Source organism: Staurois parvus, unplaced genomic scaffold (genome assembly GCF_062004578.1).
Source record: "Staurois parvus isolate SC_StPar_1 unplaced genomic scaffold, SC_StPar_1.0 ptg000001l, whole genome shotgun sequence".
Lineage (NCBI taxonomy): Eukaryota > Metazoa > Chordata > Amphibia > Anura > Ranidae > Staurois > Staurois parvus.
Window position 1 is genome coordinate 7,323,443 of NW_028317797.1, and position 25,831 is coordinate 7,349,273.

Sequence of the window (25,831 nt, forward strand, 5' to 3'; positions counted from 1 at the left end):
GTTCCAGACTTTTTTTTCTCTCCCCTGAAAGACAATGGTCTCCCTTTTCACACTCCATTTTGTCATTATATATATATGTATATATTTTTTTCTAAATACCTTTTATTGATAATTTCTGTCTCCACTTCCGGTCCCAGCCGCCTAGGAGATTACATCATCAGGCATTCCCCTAGGGCTTGTGGGATATCAACATCATCTATCCCAGCAGTTCTTGGGAATGCCTAATACCAAAATCTTGCGTTATTATGAGACTGAAGGTGACGCAATTGCAGGATTTCTTCACACTGTGCAGGTGCAAAATCACGCCTTCTTCACACTGCACAGGCGCGATAAAGTGCCATGCCTTCTTCACACTGTACAGGCGCAAGAAAGTTCCGCGCCCACTTCACCTGCGCAGGCGCGATAAAGTGCCATGCCTTCTTCACTCTGCGCAGGCACAAGAAAGTGCCACGCCTACTTCACCTGCGCAGGTGCGATAAAGTGCCGCGCCTTCTTCACTCTGCGCAGGCACAAGAAAGTTCCACGCCTACTTCACCTGCGCAGGTGCGATAAAGTGCCGCACCTTCTTCACTCTGCGCAGGCACAAGAAAGTTCCGCACCTACTTCAAACTGTGCAGGCTCGATAAAGTGCCGCGCCTTCTTCACACTGCGCAGGCACAAGAAAGTTCCACGCCTACTTCACACTGCGCAGACTCGATAAAGTGCCGCGCCTTCTTCACACTGCGCAGGCACGAGAAAGTTCCATGCCTACTTCACACTGCACAGGCGCGATAAAGTGCCACGCCTTCCTCACACTGCACAGGCACAAGAAAGTGCCGCACCCTCTTCACACTGCGCAGGTGCGAAAATGGGAAGTGCATGCTGGTTAGCCAGCCGCACAATTTCCCGTAAGAATGTCTGAGCGGGCTTCAGGTGCCCACACTTAAGATGACAGCGTTCAAAATATGAAGGTAGGGCAAGTAATTTTATTTTCTGTAAGGAAAGCAAAGGATTACAAGCACAGGTGATCTCAACTTGCATCGCATAAGCTGCCACTCTCATATGGGTGCCTTTAGAAAAAAAATAATTAAACGACCAGAACTCCACTTTAAGTAAAAATAACAGCATTCACAGAAAAGTACCAGTAACTGTTAGCAGGCCTGCGTTCAGAAATAATTCACTGCCGGTAATCTGAGGTGACTGTTGAATCCCCAGGGAGCGAGAGCAACTATCAATAAACAGGTAAGCTCACTGTGGGTCCTCAGAACCTGGTGACAAGGATTAGATTTGAAAATGGAGAGAGCTCTCGTCTGTAATCAACCAATGTCCCTTTAAGAACAATAGGGAGTCTACTGCGCGTTAGTTGGGGCCCAATCGGTGTGAAGATGATCTAAGGTGTAGATGATAGATAATAAGTACTTCTCCTCTTAATGGTGGTAAACTGATATAAGGTCCCCTTTAAGGCCCTAAATGAGAACAGATTTGAAGTAGTAAAGTGTAACAGTTGGCATAAATGTCTGTAAGCAAGAATAACTCTCTCTCTCAGTTAGTGGGTGTATGGGACTCTCTCACTCTATTAATGGTGTCCAGCAGGTCTTACTGGTCCATCTTTCCCTCACGATGGGGGCCTCCACAGACTCTCCAGTTCCGATTTGGTGTCTCGATAGGTTTACTCTGTGTACTGCTAAGGCAAACTATGTAGTCAATGCACAGCCAAATTTTCTCTGTAGCTCTCTTTCTGTCTTTCCTAAGACACCGATTTGTGTGCTTTCAGAGTATCTGATAAAAAGGCAATATACCACTAACCATAACTATCATATATAGACATAAAATGAACCAAGAAATTAACTTTACAAAGACAAACAGCAACATTACCTATAGGATTGTTTTCTGGAGTATTGGGAGATAGTAGATCCTGTATCTCCATGGTTATGCTTTGTGCTGCAAAATAGATAAAATGAATGGTTAGAGACAATGCACACATACATTTTTGTTATAGACATACCAGTGGTGGACTGACAACTCATGGGGCCCCCGGGCAATAGGGGATCATGGGGCCCCTGTGTCCTTGCCCAAACTCCAAAAAGCCTATGAAAAAGGTACCAGAGGCAACTCATGGGGCCCCCTACTGACCCCAGGCCCTCGGGCAGTGTCCGAGTTTCCAAATGATCAGTCCGCCCCTGAGACATGCATATATATGCCATGGGGTTGCACAGCGTCATAGATGCAGCATTCATAAATTAAAACATGATATAAATTAAAATCCACATTAAGGACCTATTTATATTTCTACCTGTAGCCAAGGAAGAAAAACTTACTACTACTGACAGATGTGAGTTCTCCTACAGAATGGAGTATTGGGACATAGACAGCCTATAAAATTGTACAGAGAATCTTAATAGGGGCACAGAGAGCATTTCAAATCTGGCAGAGGTTCCAACACTTCTCTGCTGTACCCAAAACAAAAAAAAGATTTTAGCTGGAATGGGACCACTTCAGGGCCAACTTTAAAGCCCAACTCTTTTTTAGCTTCTCCCTTCTTTGGCAACCTCCCTATCCTCCTTAGATTTTCCAAGGGTTTTTGGCTGGCTCCAATGATCTGTTTATTTCCTCTGGCAGTGAAAATATCCTAAAGGCTCATGATGCTGCTCTCTGTAGCATTCCTTCCTTTGAATTCGGTGTTGGGAGCGAAACTTTGATGCCCAAGTGACTCTTTGGAAGACAGCACGGAATATCAGGTGAGGATAACAGCCAAATCAGCTTTTTATTTTTAGGTGTTGTTGGCAAGTAATTTATTTATCTTTTGCCCTGGGCTTTAAAATGAGTCCATTTTTTTGCAATCTAACATAAAATTACATCAAGGTAAACAATGCAATAATACCTTGAAATATGTGCTTGATGAAAATAATCTATACTTTCCTTTATTCACAACAGGCCCACATGGTAAGCAATATCAATGTAGTCCTATAAGCCAGCATTTCTAAAGATCTGAAAGAGACCGTAAATATGTTTTTTTGTTATGGGGGGGGGGGGGGAATCGATGGGTTGGGGTGTCCTGATTAAACTAAAACATCAACAGATGGCAAATACTGTATGCTTTGCATGAATGTGCCATTAAATTCCTACAAAGCAATAAATTACTTCTTTGGGATAGGATGCTGGGTTTAGTATATGTGGGTGTCTGTTGTTCTTTTTGCTTTGTTGGGTTTTGTGTTTTCTTCTTTTGTCTCCTTGTGTTTCTTTTTGAATGCTGTATATTAATTTATAATCCAATAAAGCATGTTAAAATTATTTTTGTGCTTAATATTACATTGTGAATCAGTGTTCATTTCTTGGCTGGGTTCGTTTTCCTCTGGATTATTCTTATTTTCCATATTTTCTAAAAAAAGAACAAGAAACAAAGTGTTATTGTTAGACAGAATTTCAAAAACTACTGTTAGGTAAAATTAGGATCTCTAACACATGAACAATCCTAAATAATGTCCATGGCTCCTTAGAGTATAGGGGGGACAGTGCTTTTAAGTAGGATTTGATTTTCTGCAGATAGCTAGACAAGGGATTCAGCTGCCAAGTTTGAACTGAAGTCATAATACAAGGAGCGTTCAAGTCAAACCGGGACTTGAATTTTACAGGTTTAAAAAGGGATGCTAGCATGGCGGTACTACACGCAGTACTAAGTGGCAAGTGTGTCATATTACTTCTAGGTGGCGCACATGTCATGGGCCAGTCCAGAGACCATTAATCAAGATGGCAGACAATGTGTTAGTGCGTGCATGGAACAGCACATGGTGATGAATTTCTTGTGAACGAAGGGGTAAAACCCGCAGATATCTACAGAAGACTTCAAGCACAGTAGGGTGAATAGACGCCCAGCCTCAGTGAGACATTTGAATGGTGTAAACATTTTAAAGATGGCCATACTTCCACCAGTGACAATCCCAGCCGTGGTGGATCCCAGCCCACAGCTGCCATAATATGTTGCGAAATTGCACAAGAAATTAATCTTTCTGTGGTCGGCTTGTCAGCACTGATGATGAAGTGAAACAGACTGCCCTAGGATGGTTCAGGCGTACTGACAAATCTTTTATGCCAAAGCTTTCCAGGCATTAGTTAAACACTGGAATAAGTGTATAAATGTAGCAGGGGAGTATGCAAAAAAATAGAGTTTCTACTCTTTGAAATTTGTTCTTTTATTATATAAACTCAAAAGTCCTGGTTTGATTTAAACATCCCTTGTAATATGTGGTCTGTATTCAGAGTATTTATCATAACAACATTTGTTGTCTAGGGGGAAGATAAATGATATTTAGTCAAGAAAGCTTATCATGGAGCAGGGAAGTGGACTAGGGAAGAGCAAGGGCAGAGGCAGAGCAGGAGTCAATCATAAAGGAAGAAGAGGCAGAGTTGACTCTATTTATGGCAGGGAGTGAAGGAGAGGGAGTAACAGCTCACCATGGAACACTGAGAGGGTGAGAGAAGGCAGAGAAGGGGGTCGATCAGGTCAAATTGGGTAGATGAAGGCTAATTGCAGTTAACAGCTCTTCAGAAGATGTGAGAGAAAAGATGATAGGAGCCAGAAAGAGAAAAGCCCAGAGGAAAGTAAAAAAAGCCAGTGAAGGGTGGTAGGGATGCCCCGACCATAAAGACACATAATACCACACAGTCAGCAGGATAAGGATTTGGAACACCTGAATGCATTGAAAATCCAGGAGGGGGAAGGTATTGCCAGAACATCATAAAAGTATTAATTTTGTGGCTTGATTTCCAATTTTGCCTGGAATACATCATCATTCAATACATTCAATTAATATATTGTCTCAGTAAGTTTACTGGAAGCTCAAAGAGAAAATAATACAATGGAAACAGGTTGTATGGGGCAGAATAAAGTGTTTACATTCCTGTAATTTTGGAAATTTAATTTTATGCCAGACAAAGTCTAAAATAAACATAAAGCGGGCAAACAAGCAAGAAGAGCAATAGTACTTTGAGCCCCTGGTCTGGTTATAATGGGGGAAAGTTCAGGTGTGTCTACAAGGTCCAGTAAAGTGAATCTAGCTGCAATTATTTACCAACAAACACGTTTAAAGGTAGCACACTGAGATCCAATGCTTTTTAGAAGACATAAACTACTACATGCAATTAATAAAAATATTGCCATCATTGTCAAGTATGGAGGATAAATGTCTTATTACCTTGCGATGGTTCATTCCTACTGCTATCTAATGCTTGAGATTGTCCTAGAAAGAGAAAGAACATGCAAGTCATATAAACAGATGAATAAATCATGTGTCACAAAATTGTAAAGCTTTAAAAGCCTTTCTGAACAATGATTTTGATTCATATTTTTAATTTCTTCCACTTTTCATTAAACAAGATATGTTGCATTACCCATCCCATCAGCTGCGACACAAGTGGTTTCCCAGTGTTTTGTAAAATACAGATCATCACTGGCCAGTACTTTGACTCTGGTCCATTGAACGTTGGGGGAACACTGTTGGTCATTCATTCTTGGTTATCAGAAGTATGGATACAACTAGTAAAATAGGTTGACAAACTCCAGGAAAGAACAATTTGCCATATACTGTACATGTACTGTACAGTCATATGCCAAGAGATTCTCGGTACATTGTGTCTATCCCCTGTCTGGAGCAGAGGTCTTCTGAGACATAAACTGAGGAAATCAATAGAAAGGGTAAGAGGCTAATAAGTAGTTGAATTCCAGCTGTTAAGGAGATATTTTATTCAGTTTACCATGGGATGCCTATTCTATTGACAGGTTCATAGGGCAGCTAACAATTTTATTTCCATTGAGGAAATTTTTCCTCACTTCCTGTCCCATTGATGCCCATAGAAATAATAGAGGAAGCAATTGTCATTGGAACAGGAAGGCACATAGAGCAGTGTAAACATTTTAGTAAGTTCTAACCCTTCCTCACTAAACCAAAAACATTTTTTGTAGGAAGAGCACAAAAAAAAAAAGCCCATTGATTGTTCAAATGGCAGAGGTGCCCAAGGTGGCTGTTCAAAGGATAGGCACGAGTCGTCTACTTTAGTAAAATATCCAATTAATTTATTTCACCAAATAACTGCTATATGTGATCCACCTAAATTACAACACTGCCATAAACTCTGTTCTCCACTTAGTGGCCAATAAAGAACATTTTCCAAGTGGAGCACAATACCAGCTCTTTGGCACTTTTTAGGTGGGGGCAGGTACCTGGTTTTAACAGGTACCGCTCCCACTTCCAGTCAGTTGCGCTGCGGTGATCTGAACCGAATGTTCGGTCCCCCTCCAGAAGACTTTGGGACCATTCACAAAGCGCAGCGTAGTTTCCCTTACTGAAGATGCCGGCACCTGCACCCAAATGAAAGAATTGGCTGGGATGAGAACATCGCTGGATACCTGGACAGGTAAATGTCCTTATATTAAACATCAGCAGCTACAATATTTATAGCTGCTGACAGTTAATTATTTGGGGGGAACCTTGAGCTCCGCTTTAAGTCTTTTTTTACCTTTTGTGGGAGCATTTTATCCTTGTTTCTGAATTAATCTACTACACTATAAGGACTCTCCTTCATCCCTCTCTTTTATTTTTCAGTGGAAACTCTAAGCTTTACCAGAGACTCCTGGTCAGCTCCTCAGGATCCTTTAGTCTGCAGTTTACCACCACACCCCAGATCCTATTATGTTTTTGTTCTTGCTTGGGTGCCTGGTGGAGAGGTTCTCCATCACTTTCTGTCCGGACACGGGGCACACTCTGCAAGGGTGGCAAGTAAAACCAGACAGAAGTCTCAACTTTCCCCAGTGCTACCCTAAAAATGAATAAATAATGTATTTATTTTATAAATAAATAAAATGTTTTGATGGTTTTAGTCATCTGAAGGGAGTTGGCATCAATGGCAAAACATGATTGCATTCAACTACATTGTTGCTGTTTTTTTCCATTTTCAACAAACTGTATTAAAGCTGCCAGATATTATTCCAAGGTTCATCTTTACAATCAACTGAATTCTTGTGGTCGATTGAACTAGCGGGTGGTAGACTGTTTTGTTTCTGGCATTTACTTGTGATTATATGTACAGTTTCTAGAAGAGGGAAAGTGGTTGAAATGGACAGAAAATGTCACATGTATGGCCAGCTTTAGAGACGTGCCTCCTACTGCTTACCAAGAGCTTTTAGCTTCTGGCTAGCACAAACAACTCAATGCACACTCCACATAAATCTCACATGTCAATACTGTAACTGAACATAACTTTAGTTTTATGCTACTTGACAGAACAGGTAACAAGGTACAGATGTGGATAGGGCAGTAGGGATGATCCAAGGCAGCAATTAGCCACATCAACCCTTCTAGGATAAAAAAAAAAGCAGTGAGGCAAGTTATTATATGATCCCATCATCTTGGAAAGACATCATTCATGGTCCATGATAGAGCAAGTATGCTCCTGCCAATAACACGTCATATTAACCTTTGTAGACAGTGTCAAGATGAGCAGGGTGAACACTGGGAGTAAATGACATGACAACCCAGCACAGCACACTGTAAGCATTCCATGGAACGTCTTTCCTGAATGATGAAAGGAAGATTTTACACTTGTGCATCCACTCATAGCATAATAAAGCCAGCTGTGGAAACATTAAATATAAAAATCCATTGCGCTGGCAAATGTTATGAAATTGACACATAAATAATAAATACGACAGTCTTTAAATGAAAACACTGAATGTCTGGTGCTAAGCAAAAAATAATACTTTGTTTAAGGAACTACACAAAAGTAATTTCCAATTGCTGTCAACAATATAACACGTACATAAATCAATAAGGGATATAAAATGTTTTATTAAAAAATAAAAACGTGTGCTGCCATAGCCTATCCGTGTCACCGGTCGGGATCGGAAAAGCTGCATTGACATGCGGAAAACACAAGGCACTGGCAAGATAGGACTTGATTTGTTTTATTTCAGAATAAATATTTAATCAAAGGTTTGCTTTTAATAAATATCTTATTCATGAGAGATATAAAATAGATGTCACTAAAAGCACTACATCTCCTGTTTATCCAAACACCGGTGAAAAAAGGGAAGTTGATAGAATTTGCTGTGTCAAAGGAAACCTTTCATAAAAGAAGTACATGGGCTAATACTGCTGACCCTCTTCTAAAAATGATAGCAACCATGATGCTACCAATTCACCGATTGCTCCTGACCTTATTTTAAATGATTCTGGCCATCAGAGTGAGGACATCTAGTTACAGAAAAAAGTACTGCAGGGAAATCTCAGGAATTAGGCCTAGTTTACACTTGTGGTTGGAAGGTGGTAAAAAATAGGCGGTTGAGTTGAGTTTTAACCACCCCACAGCTACCCCTCTTAAGCTGCAAAGGCAACCGCTGCTGGATTCAGCCTATTCAAGTGAATGGGGCTGCACTGCAACTACAAGCCTACAAGTTCTAGGTTTGCGGTTGTGGCATGGTGTTTCCAGTGAAAAAGCCCATATGGCTGTCCAAAATAAGAAAAACACCCTGCTTTTAAACACCCTGTAGCAGAAATAATGCTACAGGGCGACACGGGAGTACAAAATCACACACACATATATATATATATATATATATATGTGTGTGATTTCGCATTTCCAGGTAGGGGGCGCACGTGAACCTTACCCGCTCCGCCATTTGTGGCCACAGCTACCAATCACCGGGATAGAAGAGTTTATCTGTCCCGATCAGCAGTGTTCCCTGCAGTACACACCCCCGCCCCCTAGTAAAATACTCCCCTCACACAGTTAACGCTTTCCCTGAATAATAAAGTTAACCCCTTCCTCCCCAGTGCCATTAGTACAGTGTCAGTGTTTTTTTTTTTGCACTGATCACTGTATTGGTGTCACTGGGGATGTCAGTGACACAAAGTCAGTTCCCCCCCAGTGTCAAAATGTCCGCCGCAGTCCCGTCATAAGTCGCTGATCGACGCCATTATTAGTATAAAAAAAAATTAAAAATCCCAGTATCTTTCCCGCCATTTGTAAACGCTATAACTTTCACGTAAACCAATTAATTTACATGTATTGGGGTTTTTTGTAGCAAAGACATGTCGCAGAATGCATTTTGGCAGAAATTTATGACAAAATTTGTTTTTTTAATTTTTTTTTACTGGACATGTTTTATAGCAAAAAGTCCAAAATATTGTTTTTTTTCCTCAAAATTGTCAGCTTTTTTTTTATAGCGCAAAAAATAAAAAACGCACAGGCGATCAAATACCACCGAAAGAAAGCTCAATTTGTGGGAAAAAAAAGGATGTAAATTTCATTTATGTACCATATTGCATGACCGCGCAATTGTCTGTTAAACTAGCGCAGTGCTCTATAGCAAAAAAATGGCGTAAATTGCAGTATCTATACCATAGTTTGTAGACGCTATACCTTTCATACAAAAAATGTAGCAGAATACATTTTGGCCTAAATTTATAACTAACTTTGAGTTTACTATATATTTTTTATAGCTGAAAGTAAAAAATATTGTTTTTCTTCAAAATTTTTGGGTTTTTTTTGTTTATAGCGTAAAAAATAAAAAGCACACAGGTGATCAAATACCACCAAAAGAAAGCTCTATTTGTGTGAAAAAAAGGACATAAATTTTGTTTGGAAGCAGCATTGCATGACCGCGCAATTATCAGTTGAATTAGTGCAGTGCCGAGTAGCAAAAAGAGGCCTGGTTATCAAGGGGGGTAAATCCTCAGGAGCTCAAGTGGTTAATAGATGGGTAGGCACCCGATGCGTTTTGAGACAGGGCTTTACTATCTAAATGTATAAATGTCTCACACAGTTGGGTCAGTAAATGTATTTGTCTTGAAGTTCTACCTAAAATGTTCCTGTCATATTATGTGATTGACATTTAATGACATTTCTGTATTGTGGAATATCCTTTAACCTGTATATGGGAACCCCTGAAGAAGAGTTGTAAAGCCCTGTCTCAAAACGCATCGGGTGCCTAGGCATTTATTAAGTTGTGGTCAGGGCTGTGGAGTGTACTGTATAGCCGCAATTCATTTCTATTTTATTCAATTTTAATGTATAAAGTTGTTTGTTTTTGGTTTTGTTTTTTTTACATATATAAGCTCACATCTTTTTTTTTTTGCCTACAATAGTCCCAACCAATAGAGGGTATTCTTCTGATATATGTTTTGGGAATGATGGCACTCCCTTAGCACTCTACCAATTATTTTTTTTAGCCATGATGCTCTAAGTCTCGGTAAAAATGACCCCCCCTTTCATGTTTGGCAGCACAACCTGTTCAAGTGAATAGGGCTATGCCACAACTGCAAGGCAAGTGTCAGGTGGTTTTGGCCTGGAATTTTCACTGAATAAACCCATTCAGCTGTAAAAAAAAAAAAAGCAGCCATTAAGAAAGCAGTAATATTGCCTACCGAATGCCTGTCGGCTGCCCCCTTGCTGCTCGGTGAAACGTGAATCACCATAGACCGCAAGTGTAAAAGAAACTTGAAGCTGAATATTGCAGCAAAAGCTGTTTTTGTTTTATCTTATAATAGGCTATTCATGTTTCTTTTACTATTTTTGGTTGGATTTCTGCTTTAGGAACTTTTAAAGGAATCCTGTACTTAAGCTGGTCATACATGGTTAATTTTTTTTGTTCAGCCAGCCAGCTGAATAAAAAAACTGAATCAATTTCCCCATCCACACAGTTGAAGTGGATAGGGAAATTCTCCCCTCTGTGTTTTATTCTGACAGCGGGAGTCCCCCAATGAAAGGATACAATGATCAGCGCTGTAGCAATCGAAAATATACCAAGAAGCCCACTCATGAAAAGTCGATCAACTTCTCATGAACAGTGTAACCATACATGGATCAATATTTGGCTGGTTCAGCAGGAATTTTAATCCATATATGGCCAGCTTTAGAGAAACAAAGGGATTGCCTGCCAGTCCTCTCCTTCTGGGAATGCTGCCTGTCTGTTATGATGATCTAAAGCAGGAGTGTCAAACTAGCTGCCCTCCAGCTGTTGCCAAACTACAAGTCCCATCATGCCTCTGCCTTTTGGAGTCATGCTTGTAACTGTCAATCTTGCAATGCCTCATGGGACTTGTAGTTTGGCAACAGCTGGAGGGCCGCCAGTTTGACACCCGTGATCTAAGGGTTTAAATACTCGTTTCCACTGATGCAGATGAAGCATGCACATCAGCAGTTATGGCTTCTCTCTGGCTTCACTCGCTGCATACTTGATCCAGGCCACTGATTAGGGCTTGCTGAAATCAGCAGATCAGAATGGCAGCTGTCATCATCAGAAAGAGGACAAAATAGCATTCCCTGTTTTCTTTTTGCATCGATTTGTTCTGAATTACACTTTTAAACAGCCTCTCTGTAGATGCCATAGACTGTTCCTGTAGGAAAGATTACACCCTCAGAAGTTTTTTTTCAATATCTACAGTTAGGTTGATATCAAAATGGTTCCCAATAGATTGTTTTGCAGGTTGTTAGACTTTTTCCAACTTGGGTTGTTTTCGTAAAGTGGTACTGAAACCAAAAATAAAAAATATATTACATTTCAGCTTATCAATATGGTAGCTGCATTAGTTTTATTTTTCCCTTTATATTCACTTGGTGATAGAGCCAGTAAGTCTGTTATTTTTTCATCTTACTTTAACAGGCCAAGCTGTCCACACAAATGAGCAGTTAGAAGGTTGATACAACCCATTTAACTCTAACAGGGGTGCTTACAATGGTCAGCTTTTATTTATATACATTTAATATATATTTACATTTTCCCTTGTTATCATCCCAAGAGTTACGGGAGGTATGGATGGGCATGTAAACCTTTTCTCAGTGCTTTAAAATGAACTAATCTGAAATTTCCGTATATGTCATACTTTTTTAACTTTGCATGATGTCTCTCTGCGGTCCTGCTGCATGTTGGGGACCTAACCTGGTGGATTGAGGGCCTACTGGGTAGCAATGGGCAAACTACGGCCCGGCGGACATTTTAATCCGCCCCGCGGAGCGTGATAAAAAAAAAAAACAGCCAGGGCAGGCAAACATTGGCTGTCAGGATGTGTGTAGGCGGGGCAGCGTGACGAACGTGAGGGGAGCTAGGCTCCTCTCACAGTCCGCCCTGAAGACCGGAACGGCACGGGAACACGGCGAGAGGAACGCGCGGAGCAAAGATAAGTAAATTGACACAGGGGGGACTTGGCTTACTACTTGGGGGGGAATAGTACTATGGGGGATGAAATACTGTATGAGGGATGAATTAATATGGGGGATGAATTACTATATGGGGGATGAATTACTATATGAGGGATGAATTACTATGGGGGATGAATTACTATATGGGGGATGAATTACTATATGGGGGATGAATTACTATATGGGGGATGAATAAATATGGGGGATGAATTAATATGGGGGATGAATTACTATAGGGGGATGAATTACTATAGGGGGGATGAATTACTATGGGGGATGAATTACTATATGGGGGATTAATTACTATGCTTACTATGGGGGAATATTACTATACTTACTATGGATGGCATGGTAGTGGCTGGGCCGGCCAGCAGCTAGTGGGGGGCATAAAAGTTTTGTAAAATAACTCTTTTTATGCTTTTCTACCTTAAATTAATCTAAACATTTAATGTTACAAATTTTAATTTAATTTATATTAGTTCACACATACACATCATTCATCTACTCTTGGTCCGGCCCCCAGGTCCAATATATGAACCCATTGCGGCCCTCAAGTCAAAAAGTTTGCCCACCCCTGCCCTAGGGTGTTGTAATAGGCGGTTAAAGATTGTAATCTGTAAGTGGATCCTGCACACATTAATGATAAAGGATGAAATGTAAATAATTGGGTGAAGCTATATGTTTATGCTTTGTTTACAATGTTCTAATGTTCTGCTATGCTCTATTATAGTGTGGTACATCTTCCCTGATGAAGAATTTGTTGTAGTAATAATTCGAAACGCGTAGCATGTTTGCAGTATATGGATTGACTATGGAATCTCAATAATAAAGTGGAATCCTGACTGGCTGTATCACTTTTCGTTTTAAAAATGGTTTTGGTTTTTCAATAGAAAAGGTACACTGCAGCTGCAACTTAATGTATGGTTTTAAAAGATTTTTTTACACAAGGATTTTCGTGGCATATTTTAAATGTAATGAAATTTAATTTTTAATATAATTAATATGTTTATGCCTATTTATGGTTGTCTTAAAAGTCCCACCAAAAAGGCAAGAAAAATTGTGTTTCTGTGCAATATTAAAGGGATGGTGGCAACCCCTCCCCACAACCGATAAAGGCAAATTATTATTTTTTTCTTCTTAATTTAGAAAGCGTTAGATGGAGTTCAGCCTGTCCCTCTAAGTCTTTTAATCTAACACTCCCTTCTCCCCAGACTGACAATGATGCTGTCCAAAGCTGGCTGCTTTACTACTTCATCCAGATTGCAGACACTGTAAGACAGGAAGTGAGTTACTGACAGGACAACAAGGTGACAATTACAGGAAAAACAAGCCCTAAAAAAAGAAAACTAATGCAGCTGTCACATCAAGGATTGATAAACTGTAATATAATACATTGTTGTACATTGTACAGACATACAACCAGTCATATGAATTTATTTTTGTTGCCAGTTCTAAACTGTTTCTGTGTTTTTCCCCAAATGTAAGTTTTCAATGTTACACATGTGAGATTAATTCAAAGCAAACTTCTTGTTCAGCTGTTCTATAAAACAAAGAAAGATTGCCACTGGCAAGATCTCCACTAGTGTGCTCATTATATTTGGCCTGGTTGTATTGAATCAGTCTCATATATTTTGACTTTTAAACCAAATTTCTCTGGCAGTTGTCACTGAGATATAATCTTCATTGTTTCAGCCAATAAGATACTCATTGCCTTCATTTTTGGCAACCAGCTAACTCCCAGTGATGTTTCATAATGTTTTTGTATTCTCTAGGCCAAAATGTAATATCTTTGGTTGTCTATCTCCTGTTTTCACTTGATAATATTAACAACCCGGACATGAGTGCAAAAATGGCACTGAAAAAATAATTATCATCTTCATCCACAAAGTTTTTCTAACAGTATTGGGAGCAGGCTCACCTTTAGAAATGTTGGGGCCTTGAATAGGCTACCTGACAATCCCCCCCATAGGACACAATAAATTGCACAATATCAAACAAAGGTAGACAGTCTTATGTGGTAGATGATTGGGCATCATACTTCACTTAATGATTGGAGGAGAGCACAGTGAGTTTCCAGCATAGCTAGAAAACTGACCACATTGGGATGGATGTGCTCTCCTGCCTAGTGTGGTCGGCTTTAAACCACTAGCCACCCCTCTACAGTACATTTACTGCCGCAAGGCAGCAAGTGCAGAGTTACATATATTTACGTGATTGTGCCTTCTCCGGTTTAGGAGCAGTCACAATCACGACACAGTGGATTACTGTTACCGACAACCGATTATTATGTGATCGCTATAAAAAAATAACAAACAAGTGATGATTAAATACCATCAAAAGAAAGCTCTATTACATTTCATTTGCGTACAGTATAGCATGACCACGCAATTGCCAGGTGACGTAGCGCAGTGCTGAATAGCAAAAAATGGTCTGGTCACGAAGGGGGTAAAACCTTCCACAGCACAAGTGGATAACTCCTAAATTAAACGGACATCATCAAAACAAACAAGTGTACCCTTTCAACTTCAGAGGCAAAAATGTTACAAATAGCTGTACATACATACTGAATAGTAAGAGATTGGACGTGATTTTACTTTGCAATTGCAAGTGATCTGACTGTGAAAAGCTAATGTAAGTCAAAGCTGCTGACATTTAAAGTATTTTAAGTTTATTGTAAGTTTTGTCATAAATTTTAAGCCGTTCCTCCAGGGAGGCTGAAATGTCACTAATATAAGAGCTGTGTAACTTCAGAGAATAACTTCTGTTTTAGTTCTGATTTTCTGAAATGTTATTTGACTCTTGCATTTAAAATAAAAACTGGTACAGGATTTTTAACCATTGACTTTCCTTAAGTCAGGCTGACATTGTTTTTCTTCCAAAAAAAATTAGCTACAATTCCATCCATCAGATTCCATAAATTCAGATGCAAAATACTGTATCTCCAATGTTTGAATTATACAATTTACTATTAATTAGTTGAATATTTAAATCAACACACAAATTACAGAAAGATGAGGAGTATAGTTACAATAAAAGTGCAGTATTAAGCCTGGGTTCACACTGATGCGGTGAGGAATTTGCAGCATTTTCTGTGCAAATTCCGCACCGCATCAGAATCGCATCCCGTTCATGCGAACCGATGCGGGTGTGTATGTTAAGTTAATAACCCCCCGAAATTGGTTCACAAAATGTGGTGCGATGTGCAGAATTGGATGACATAGGTGTGAATACCCATGCAATCCGATTCTAGGGTCCTGCACCTTTTTGGTGTGGGTTTGGTGTGATTTGAGTCATACAAAATGTATGGCTTCGATCGCACCGCACACAAATCGCACGTGATTTGCACAGGAATGCGGTGCGGTTCCTGTGCGAATCAAATGTGCTGTACCGCACTAGTGTGAACCTAGCTTAAAATGTAAAACCAAAATACACTTAAATTAGATCATCTCAATTTAACGTAAAGCAATGCATAAAACAGATCAGTAAAAATAAACATGTCAGGCCTGCCTTGGGTTATAACATATTTTGCCTTTCATACTTACCTGACATTGCAAATATATATTAGAACAGCCAGACCTGCTCAGCGGTAAAAACGTATAGCTGGTATAGGTAAGGTATTCATATTTGCTTAAATTATTGATTTATTGATTAACCTACTGTATGTTAATTATTGTCTAATCTGCTATGTTGACCTATACTTGGGTCTATGATTAGACTAAAACTATAATGGTTCAGGATCAATGTATTTATTTTTTATAGGTTTTACAACTAATGTTGCATATTTATTTTTTTAACTAGATATGCATGCTTTGTTTTTAAAAATGTCGTTTAACAAATGACAAATGATTCCCAAAGCAATATGGGTTAGCTAAAGAAGAGGATATTGAATATAAAGGATGAGTCACTTTAACCACTTGCCCTCCTGAGGATTTACCCCCCTTCCTGACCACGCCATTTTTTGCGTTAAGGCGCTGCGTTACTTTAACTGACAACTGCGCAACCTGTAACCAAATGAAATCTAATTTTGTCATAAATCTAGGCCAAAATGTATTCTGCGACATGTCTTTGCTAAAACAAATCCCAATACGTGTAAATTAATTGGTTTCGTGAAAGTTATAGCGTTTACAAACTGCAGTATAGATACTGGAAATTTTTTTTTTCATTTTTTATTTTTACTAGCAATGGCGGCAATCAGAGACTTATAGCGGGACTGCAGTGGGCATTCTGACACTGGGGGGAACTGACTTGGTGTCACTGACATCCCCAGTGACAAAGATACAGTGATCAGTGCTAAAAAAAAAAGCACTGACACTGTACTAAGGGCACTGGGCAGGAAGGGGTTAACATGAGGGGCGATCAAAGGGTGAACTGTGTGCTGTTTTACTTGTGTCTTTGTGTGTGCTTTACACTGTAATCACACTGCTTTGGATGGCTGTGCTGTGCACAGCCATCCAAAGTAGTGTACGCAAGCTGACATGAAGGAGAACTGTATTGTTTACATACAGTTCTATGCCCCGTTAGAGATGCTCAGCAATTGCCGAGTGCTGGTGAGTAATCACCAGCCGGGAACCAGTGATTGACAGATGGCGAATGGTAGCGCGGGTAGGGCTTGCGCTCCCCCTACCCGGAAATGCAAAACACATGTATATATACCTGATTTTGCGCACCAGTGCCGCCCTGTAGCAGTATATCTGCTACAGGGCGGTCGGGAAGCGGTAATGAGTTATTCAGTTTTGTGTGTATATTTTGACCTAAACTAATCAAGTCTGTAAACATCAGGCTTGTTTCAGGGTGCGGGGGATTAAGAACTGACTGTAAAGAAAGTAAAACGGAACCTAGAGCTCTATCTACTGGTTGGAGATAAGATTTACCTGAACAAGAAAAAGAAAAACATTTTAACATTTGATTTTGTGATCATAATACCAAAAGATAATGGGGCTGGGGGTTACTAAGACTGGAGCATGCAAAATCAGGTTCAGCTCTGCATAGAAACCAATCAGTTTCCAGGTTTTATTGTCAAAGCTTAACTGAACAAGCTGGAGTTTGAAGCTGATTGGCTACCATGCACAACCGCACCAGTTTTAGTAAATCTCCCCCCACTGTGTACTAACCCACTATTATTCCCTTTACTGTAGTAATAGTGAAGGAAAAGTACATGTTGAGAAAATGAGGTGCCTCCATGGTTTGACAAAGCTCCACCAAGGCTATATAGAACAGTAAGGACCATTACTGTAAGACCTATCCTACAGGGAGTGTGTCAAATATCTCTTGGTTAGTGTGGTCAAATAAGTGCTGAAAGGCCTGGTGAGATGCTGTCATTCTACAGTCAGGATAAAAGTCACCAATAAACGTCTTCTCATGTAATGAGTACTTTGAATTATGCAACTTACCTTGTCCTCATAGCAGTTGCTATCTCAAGTGAACTACAAAAGGATTACATATTTTGCAAAATATTTTTGTTTTCTTCCTTTCTACTAGGAAACCTTTGATACACAGGGGGGGTTGATTGAAAACTGGAGAATGCGAAATATGGTGCAGTTGTTCATGGTAGCCAATCAGCTTCTAACTTCAGCTTGTTCAATTAAGCTTTGACAATAAAACCTGGAAGCTGATTGGTGTCTATGCAGAGCTGCACCAGATTTTGCACGCTTCAGTTTTAGTAAATCAACCCCTATATGCCAAGTGATTTAATCAGGACTCAGCTAATAACTTATCTTTTTAAACCTCCTAAATTTTGCTCTGTCCTTTTCCCATTTCCCAATACATGTTAGTGTAACAGCACCATGCAACTAAACCTGATTTGCCTACAATGTTGGCACTCCCACCCTCAGCCTGATTTCTGGTGTTCTGGAAATTGTGGGACGTTAATATAAACATAGATTATATATAATTGTGCTAAATGCAAGGCATTAATGTTTTTAGGCTTCTGTAATATAGAGCAGGGTTTTTCAACCGGGGTGCAGCAGCACCCTCGGGTGCCACAAGGAATCCTCGGGGGTGCCGCAGGAACATCCTGCTCTGAGCACTACTGTGTTCACTCCCGTTCACTGTGACTCTGCAAGGAGAGAAACAGCACAGCCCGCGCAGCTCTTTCCTTCTCCCTGCACCTATGTGTACCATTGCCAGCAAAGCACAAAGCTGTGCGGGCCGCCTGCCCACATCCTACCAACCGATATCGTCATTGTTTGTTAAAAAAATGTCGGGGGGCATGTCGGGGAGCTTTCTGCTTTGCCAGCAATAGTACACGTAGCTGCAGGGAGAAGGAGAGAGCTTCACGTAGCTGCTAGGAAGAGGGATTGGGGGGATTTGTGGTAAGAGGGGGGCTTTGGGGGGGGGGAATTTGAGGGGATTGTGTGGGGAGAGAGGATTGGGGGGGTTGGAGTGGGGTTTGTGCTAAAAGTGGCAATTTGGGAACATTTGGGTTGTGCTAGGAGGGAGGATTTTGAGGGGTTGTGCTAGGAGGAGGATTTTGGGGGTGCTGTGCTTGGAAGGATTTGGTGGGGTTTGTGTGTTAGGAGGGGAGATTTGAGGGTTTTGTGCTAGGAAAGAGGATGGGGGAGATTTTGGAGCAGAGTTTGTACTATGAGTAGGGATTTGGGAGCATGTGCTAGAAGGAATTTGGAGTTGGTTGTGCTAGGAGAGGGGATTTGGTGGGGGATTTCTGTTAGAAGAGGGAATTTGGGGGATGTACTAGGAGGGGAATTTGGAGGAAGAATTACAACCTAAGATCATTGACCATTAAAAACCGTGACATGTGTAAACACACAATAAAAAGCGTGCTCAGATGAACCTCCTGGTGTGAACTAGCTCTCAGACTGGTGTGCCCCAGGATTGTGCACAGTTCTAAAGGGTGCCTTGGCAGAAAAAAGGTTGAAAAATACTGATATGGTCTCCTTTAAAGTGTATGTAAACCCTAACAATAAATTTCTCTTATTTGCTCCCTTATGATCTGCTAAATATACAGTACCATTGAAAGCGTTGGCTCATATCTCAGAGAGAAGTGCAAAAAAGAAAAACTGTCAATCCTGTTATAAATGAGAACTCTCCTGTTTCCTGTCCATATTTCCTTAAAAGTAGTATCTATGTTGCAAAGAGTAGGAGAGTGGAAGGGTTTAGTAATTTATCAAAAGACAACTGGGCAGGGCTGACACCACTTGTGTAATTGCTGTATGCTGACAGCGCACAACAGGACTTAGGATCTGAATGCATTTCTAGCAGATCAACAGATATCTTTATGTACCTGTGGCAATAGGCTGTGCAGAGCTGATGGAATTCTTAGGCTCCTCCTCAGCTCTGATGCTTCATATGCCACAGCTGAGTAAAAGTCTAGGAATGAGAACTTCCCCTGGATTTCTTCTTGTAGGTGGGGAATGTTTAACAGAGGGGTTGGTTAGGGTAAGGGGGAGCTGCTTGAGCAAGAGGTTTGCTTTGAGGGTAAGAATGTGTAATGGGGAGGGGTATTTTTGTACAAGGGAACCTTTTTTTATGGTTTGCTTGAGGGGAGATTTTTGCGGATTTGCTTGTGGAAGGTGGGGTTTTTTTAGTAGTGAGTGAGTTATTTGCTTTGGTAAAGCTTGGTGGGAGGGATATATTTGCTTTGGAAGGGGATTTTTACGTTAAGGGGAATACGTTTGCTTTTACGGGTTGGTTAAAGAAAGAGGCATTCCATTTTTGTAGGAATTTCACTATTTCGGGGTTTAATGGGGCAAAAGGGGGACATTTCACTGGGGAGAATTTTGCTTTCTGGGATAAGGAAGAGGGAAGCACACTCCTGACTAAAGTGTTCATTATCCTAACAGTTACTGTTACCTAGGTAGTCTATGGCTATGTTAATAAAGTTCTTCTTCAAGTTAGGCTAAGACAAAGCATCAGCTCTCTGTCTATATTGTGTGTGCAATAATGCATGGGTAACAAAAGAGTTTAATTTTTTTTTGATGATTGTGATTCTAAGACTCTTCTTTGTGGAAATGAATGAGTAATCATGTACAAAAAGTGTATAGCCAAAACTATTCTTTGTTCTGGACAGAGTAGGAAAGGTAGGGCACAAAACCAGAATTAAGAGGATCTCTAAAACAATATGTTTTTTGAAGGTCTATAAAGTTTGTTTTTTAATAGACGTCACCAGAGCAGATGTCCCCATTGGAATATTTTCCCTCCCATTTTTTTCTGGTGACAACTGTAAAATGTTGGATTTACCATCACTTTCTGTCTTTCTGCCTACAGGAGCAAACCTAGCAGAAGTTTTACCGCTTCCTTACCCAAGACAAAAAAATATTATGATGGCTATACATACGTCTTTAAATATTTTTATGCATGTAGGTAGGTGCAGCATGGTATGGGTAGTAATTACACAGAGTCCAGTTGCAGCAAAACCGTCCAGTTGCAGCAAAAGTTGATGCCAACATTACCGACACCTTGGTGGGAGAACAGTGGGGAAATAACTCACAGTTCAATGTAGTCAGAAGTGTAGGAGAAAAGGTGCTGACAGCGTATGTTTCAGAGAGTGAACCACGGCTTGGCTGGTCTGGTCCCAAGAGGGAAGCTCCTTTCCAGGATAGCAAGTCCCAAATCTTGCCATCCCCATCAGAAACCTCTCCCTACCACTAGTTACCTTCCCTAACAAGCAGGGTCTCTCTCCCTACACTAGTCACTCACCAGAAGCGTTCCAAATCCCAGGGGCAGGGACTTAAATTGACCCTGCTGACCAAAGATGGCTGCCAATGGGTGCAGCGTAGCCAACCAGAATGCTGTTCCATTGACCCTGGAAACCATAGAGAAATCTTGTTTCCCTTGAATATCCTCTCCAGGCTGAGGTACAACTCGGTTTGAGTGCCACCTGCAGTGGAGACAACAAACCAGACCTGCCTACATGCATACAACTGCTGTGGCCTATGTGTGCAGTGAGTGAATGCAAAATTTATTTAACTATGCTCCTTTAAACCCCTCCCACTACCAGCACATTGTGGGCCCACCCACCATTTGCCCTGACCTGCTAAGCACCTTACATCATTCTTCTCCCTGCAGTGCCTCAAAGTGCCCCAGGTCTTCTACAATGTTTTTAATACCTTTGTCTATACTAATTTTAACTAATGTTTAAGTTTTTACTAGTTGCTTATACACTCACCGGCCACTTTATTAGGAACAACTTGCTAGTACCGGGTTGGGTCTCTTTTGCCTTCAGAACTGCATTAATTTTTCATGGCATAGATTCAACAAGGTGTTGGAAACATTCCTCAGAGATTTTGTTCCATACTGACATGAGCTTCTGTTGCCTTTCTATCATCTCAAACCAGTCTTCCCATTCTCCTCTGACCTCTGACATCAACTAGGCATTTTTGTCCACACAACTGCGGCTCAATGTATATTTTCTCTTTTTCAGACCATTCTCTGTAAACCCTAGAGATGATTTTGCATGAAAATCCCAGTAGATCAGCAGTTTTTTAAATACTCAGACCAGCCCGTCTGGCACCAACAACCATGCCACGTTCAAAGTGTACGTGTATTGCATAGAACTGTATGTGCAGTATGTACATACATTAATATTAAAGAAGAGTGCTCACATAAAATCATTCATGCAAAGTTTGGCATCCACTCATCCATTTGACATACAGCCTCCCAGAGATCAAAGTCAAAAATTGCTGATGAGGAATATTTTCCAAACAAACAGAAAAGTGTAAAAGCTGCTCTAAGCATTCTGTCACATATAGTAAATCTCACATCTTCTATACATCAGAAGTGGGGGAAATAAAACTCTTCATCATGCGAGGTAACAATAAGCCTGTCACAGCCTGTAAAGGCAGATGAGATAACTCATGTGCTTTCTGGAGCAATAATATTTAAGTTTCAGGCTGAATGTCAGAGTTCTGGTAAAAGTTTAGCTCAGTTAATTCAGTATGAGACAGTCTGATGGAGCTTTAAACCAGCTGATACAATTATTTGTGTAGCATATGAAGTAACACTTGGGTGTCAGAACTGCAGGACAATCGATTCATATCCAGAATAACTAGGCTCAGAAGGTTTTCTCACTTTGTTAAATAAGATACTAAATGGGTGAACCCACCAAAAAATTACATTCCAACTTGGGGGTAAATTGTGTTTATTCCACCTGCAACAATAATATAATAAGGCAAATGAGGGGCCATGTTTGCAACAAAAGTAGGTCCAGAATAGCTGAAAAGAGCTCCCATAACTATTCTCTTGCTATCAAAGTAAATTGCACTCTTAAAACAGCATAAATAAAACTTAATTTCCCCTTCCCTATTGACATCAATTCATTTAGCCTAAATGGCAAAATTTTGCATCCAATTTTCACGGCTTCCTGTGACCTCACATCGGCTCCTGTACATCTGCATTGCTGCCATTTTGTTGGTGGGATTTGGTTGTCTTCAGTGCATTACAAGACCATCACATTGTGGTCCCCCTTGTCTTTGGCAATGGAGGTTCCCAGATTGTTTGGCCATCAAGTAGGGCATGTTTTTAGTCTTCTTGGATGACACCATAATGCACCAAATACAACTTCAGTCTGTCTGTGTAGTGGAATTCTGAGCCCATTTGTTACATTTCACCAGTGGTCAATAAACACTGGAACTATATTCCTAGCAATATATGGTGACTTTCTTTGGAACAGGGTCACTTGATTGACAGTCACCATATACTTTGAAGTGCTACCTCTTGTCTTTATATTCTGTTATCCATTTCCAGTGGTTGGTAAGCTGCTCATGTTTGGGGGACCTTTCAGCCTTTGGGAGATCACTGATGGACAGCACCAGGGCTTAGAGTATTTGGAAATTAATGTCAAACCTATGCCATTGACACAAGCTCAAAACCCATTGACCCAGGTGCTAAGGATAGCCAGAAATGTACAGATATTTATGGTGTTATACCATTCCATATTATACCATATCATCCTATGATTTATGGTTATGGGAAGGGGGGGGGGGGCACATGGCTACCAACCCAACAATTTCAAACCAGCCTAAGACATTTTACCCTTTACAGTTCATCCAAGAATTTCTTGCCATTCTGTTGAAATAATAATTAGGGAAAGCGTGGAGAAGACACTCTTGAGAGGAGATAGGATAGCAATTATACAAATACTTCAATGGTGATTCTGCCATAAAGAATAAACTATTCAGTCTCAGGGAGTAAGAGAAGACAAGGGGCCACTCAGTGAAACTGGAAGATAAGCAGTGTACCCCTAAACTGCGTAGGGGATTTTGCAGTGTCAGAGTGGTAAGGATTTGGAACTCACTTCCACAATTGGTGTTGTTAACAGGAAGTATTGATAGTTTAAAAAAACTTTTGGCTGGGCATCTTAAAGAACACAGTATACACTGATATGAGTTTTAACATGAACACACACACATCCACACCAGATGAACTTGTTGGGCTGGTGTCTTTATTCAACCTTACCGACTATGGAACTATGCATGTAACTATTGTATATAGGTATAACTTTTACAGCATAATGTCTCATCATCTGAAGTTTTAGGTGTGACAATAACAGCATGATTCATGCAGTGACATCATCGTTCGCATCATATGGCAACTTTCTCAGGCTGTTTGCACTGAGGAACAAGAAGTTCAATGTACCACTTTCTATATGTATGCATGACCAAAAATCCAAACAGCTCTTCTAGAAATAATAACACACTTAAGTCTAGCAGCTAAATGTAATAATTCCAATGGCAACCTAACAGCGAAAAACACAGCAATTTGTTAAGGTAAAAAATATATTACCTTACAAATAATACTGGTGCACATATCAGCTGCAAAGAGACGGCTGAGCTAATTGACTCATCAAACCACAAAGCGAGAACTGTATTCCACCATCCAGAATCATGAATATGCAAATCAGACAAGTTGTTTTATGCAAACGTGGGGGCAGAAGGTAATGGAACAAAATACTCAATGGATAATCTGTGTAGCACTCATGGTAAAAACAAATGCTTTTAAAAGAAAAAATGCTGTTATCTAAAGTAGCAGTCTATGCAAATGGTTATCCATTATATATATTTGGACAACGCATGTATAAATGTCACCATTAACTGTTTAAACTTCTTTTTTTCCTTTCTAGCCAATTATATTCTGATATGTGTCTTTAAAGCCACAATTTTAGCTGGAAATTCTAACAATTAAATTGTGTGATTGCCACAAGGCAGCTGTGCTGCTTTGGGTGGAGGAAGCCAATGAATTTTCACACTAGATTAACAAAAAGGTTCATTTTTGTTGTCCTTCACAAACTGAGCGATAAAAGCAGCAAAGAGAGTCATCTGGGCTTAAATACGAAAATATAGTTTGTTTTGTTTTTCTAACAATACTTTTTTCTGTGTTCCTTCAAAAAGGACTTCTGCTGTGATCTGCAGGGCCGTTTGAGTTGTCTGAATGGCAACTGATATATATGCTAAGGGACTGTTGTAACGAAATGAATCAAAGGGCTTTTCATGTCCTCAAAGCAGAAGCTTCAGGCGCATATCTCAAAGAGTTTTTTAAATACGCTGTTATAACTAAGTGCATATAAGAGTATGGATTTGGCCATTGAAAACATTACTTTATAAATAAACCAATAATATAATTATAATTTCTAATGTAATGACACTGATAACTGACTGTTGTGGGACTCAATATGTTGTAAAGTTATGAGACAGTTTGGCAGTAACAGGTATATATAATCATTATGAATTCATGAATTGCTCTAGCATAGGACTGTTAGTATGCCATTATGTGGGGGTGTTCATGCAGTAGTGATTGTGAACCCTGGAATATTTATCTGTACGTGGCAGGAAAAAATATATATCACTGTTATTCACAAACTGCCAATGTACAATATTTCTTTGTGAAACTGAAAAATGGCAGATTTGGATATTTCTTGTTTCTTCTTTTTGATTCTGCCTGGATGTTTGGCCACCTTCTAATACAGGGGTTAGACAAAATAAAAGGAAACTTTTGCTTCCACTGTGTGAAGAGACACCTAGCTAAAAGGTGGGAACCCTCACTTTTGTCATTCACTGTTTGAGCTGCTAGTAATACGGAGTCATGTCAGAGCTTACTGAGCTTTAAAGAGGGAAAATTGTTGGTGACCAAGTAACTGCTGCAAATCAGGGGCGTATTTGCCGCAAGGCAAAGTAGGCATTCACCTAGGGCGGCATTTTTCAGGGGAGCGGCACCGCCCCCCTTGTCAGCAGAGCCGTTATCTAGGCTTGCTTTTCTCCGCCACCTGCATGGGAATGGATCCTATCCGTGATAGCCTGCTGGAGGACGGGGGGAGAAAGTGTCCAGTGTCCTACTCCCCAAACCAAATCACTTGCAGATGCCGTGCCGCGATGTGTGGGCTGCTTAGCCCAGCTAGACTCGTTCTGCCCGTTTGACGTTAGCATTAGCTAACCCCTCCCCTCCTCTCTTTTATCCGGCCACACCTCCAGGAACTGGGATCACTGAGCAGCCGGTGTAGTGGCAAGATCTGTCCCCCATGAAGATCTGTCCCCCTGACACATCTTCGCATGTCACGGTTTTCGGTAGAAGTAGCCAATCGCCGATCACCATCCATAGCACAGAACTGCCACAGTTAACCCCTTTTAGGCTGCACTGCTGAGTACACGCACCACTGAAGCTGATCCCGTGGATCAATAGCCAACGCTCCCGCAAGATGGATAGAAGCAAC

At 40.5% G+C, this 25,831-nt stretch overlaps 1 protein-coding gene across 1 annotated transcript in view; it reads right to left on the reverse strand.

The window, feature by feature from the left end:
* LOC149474766 (uncharacterized) overlaps positions 1-25,831 on the reverse strand; it is a 1,567,000-nt gene that overhangs the window by 68,502 nt on the left and 1,472,667 nt on the right. Inside the window, exons 13-15 of the mRNA XM_089693250.1 lie at positions 5,172-5,216; positions 3,290-3,358; positions 1,855-1,920 (exon numbers count right to left, since the gene is read on the reverse strand). Coding sequence (XP_089549376.1) covers positions 1,855-1,920; positions 3,290-3,358; positions 5,172-5,216 — 180 coding nt within the window. The remainder of the gene's footprint in view (positions 1-1,854; positions 1,921-3,289; positions 3,359-5,171; positions 5,217-25,831) is intronic.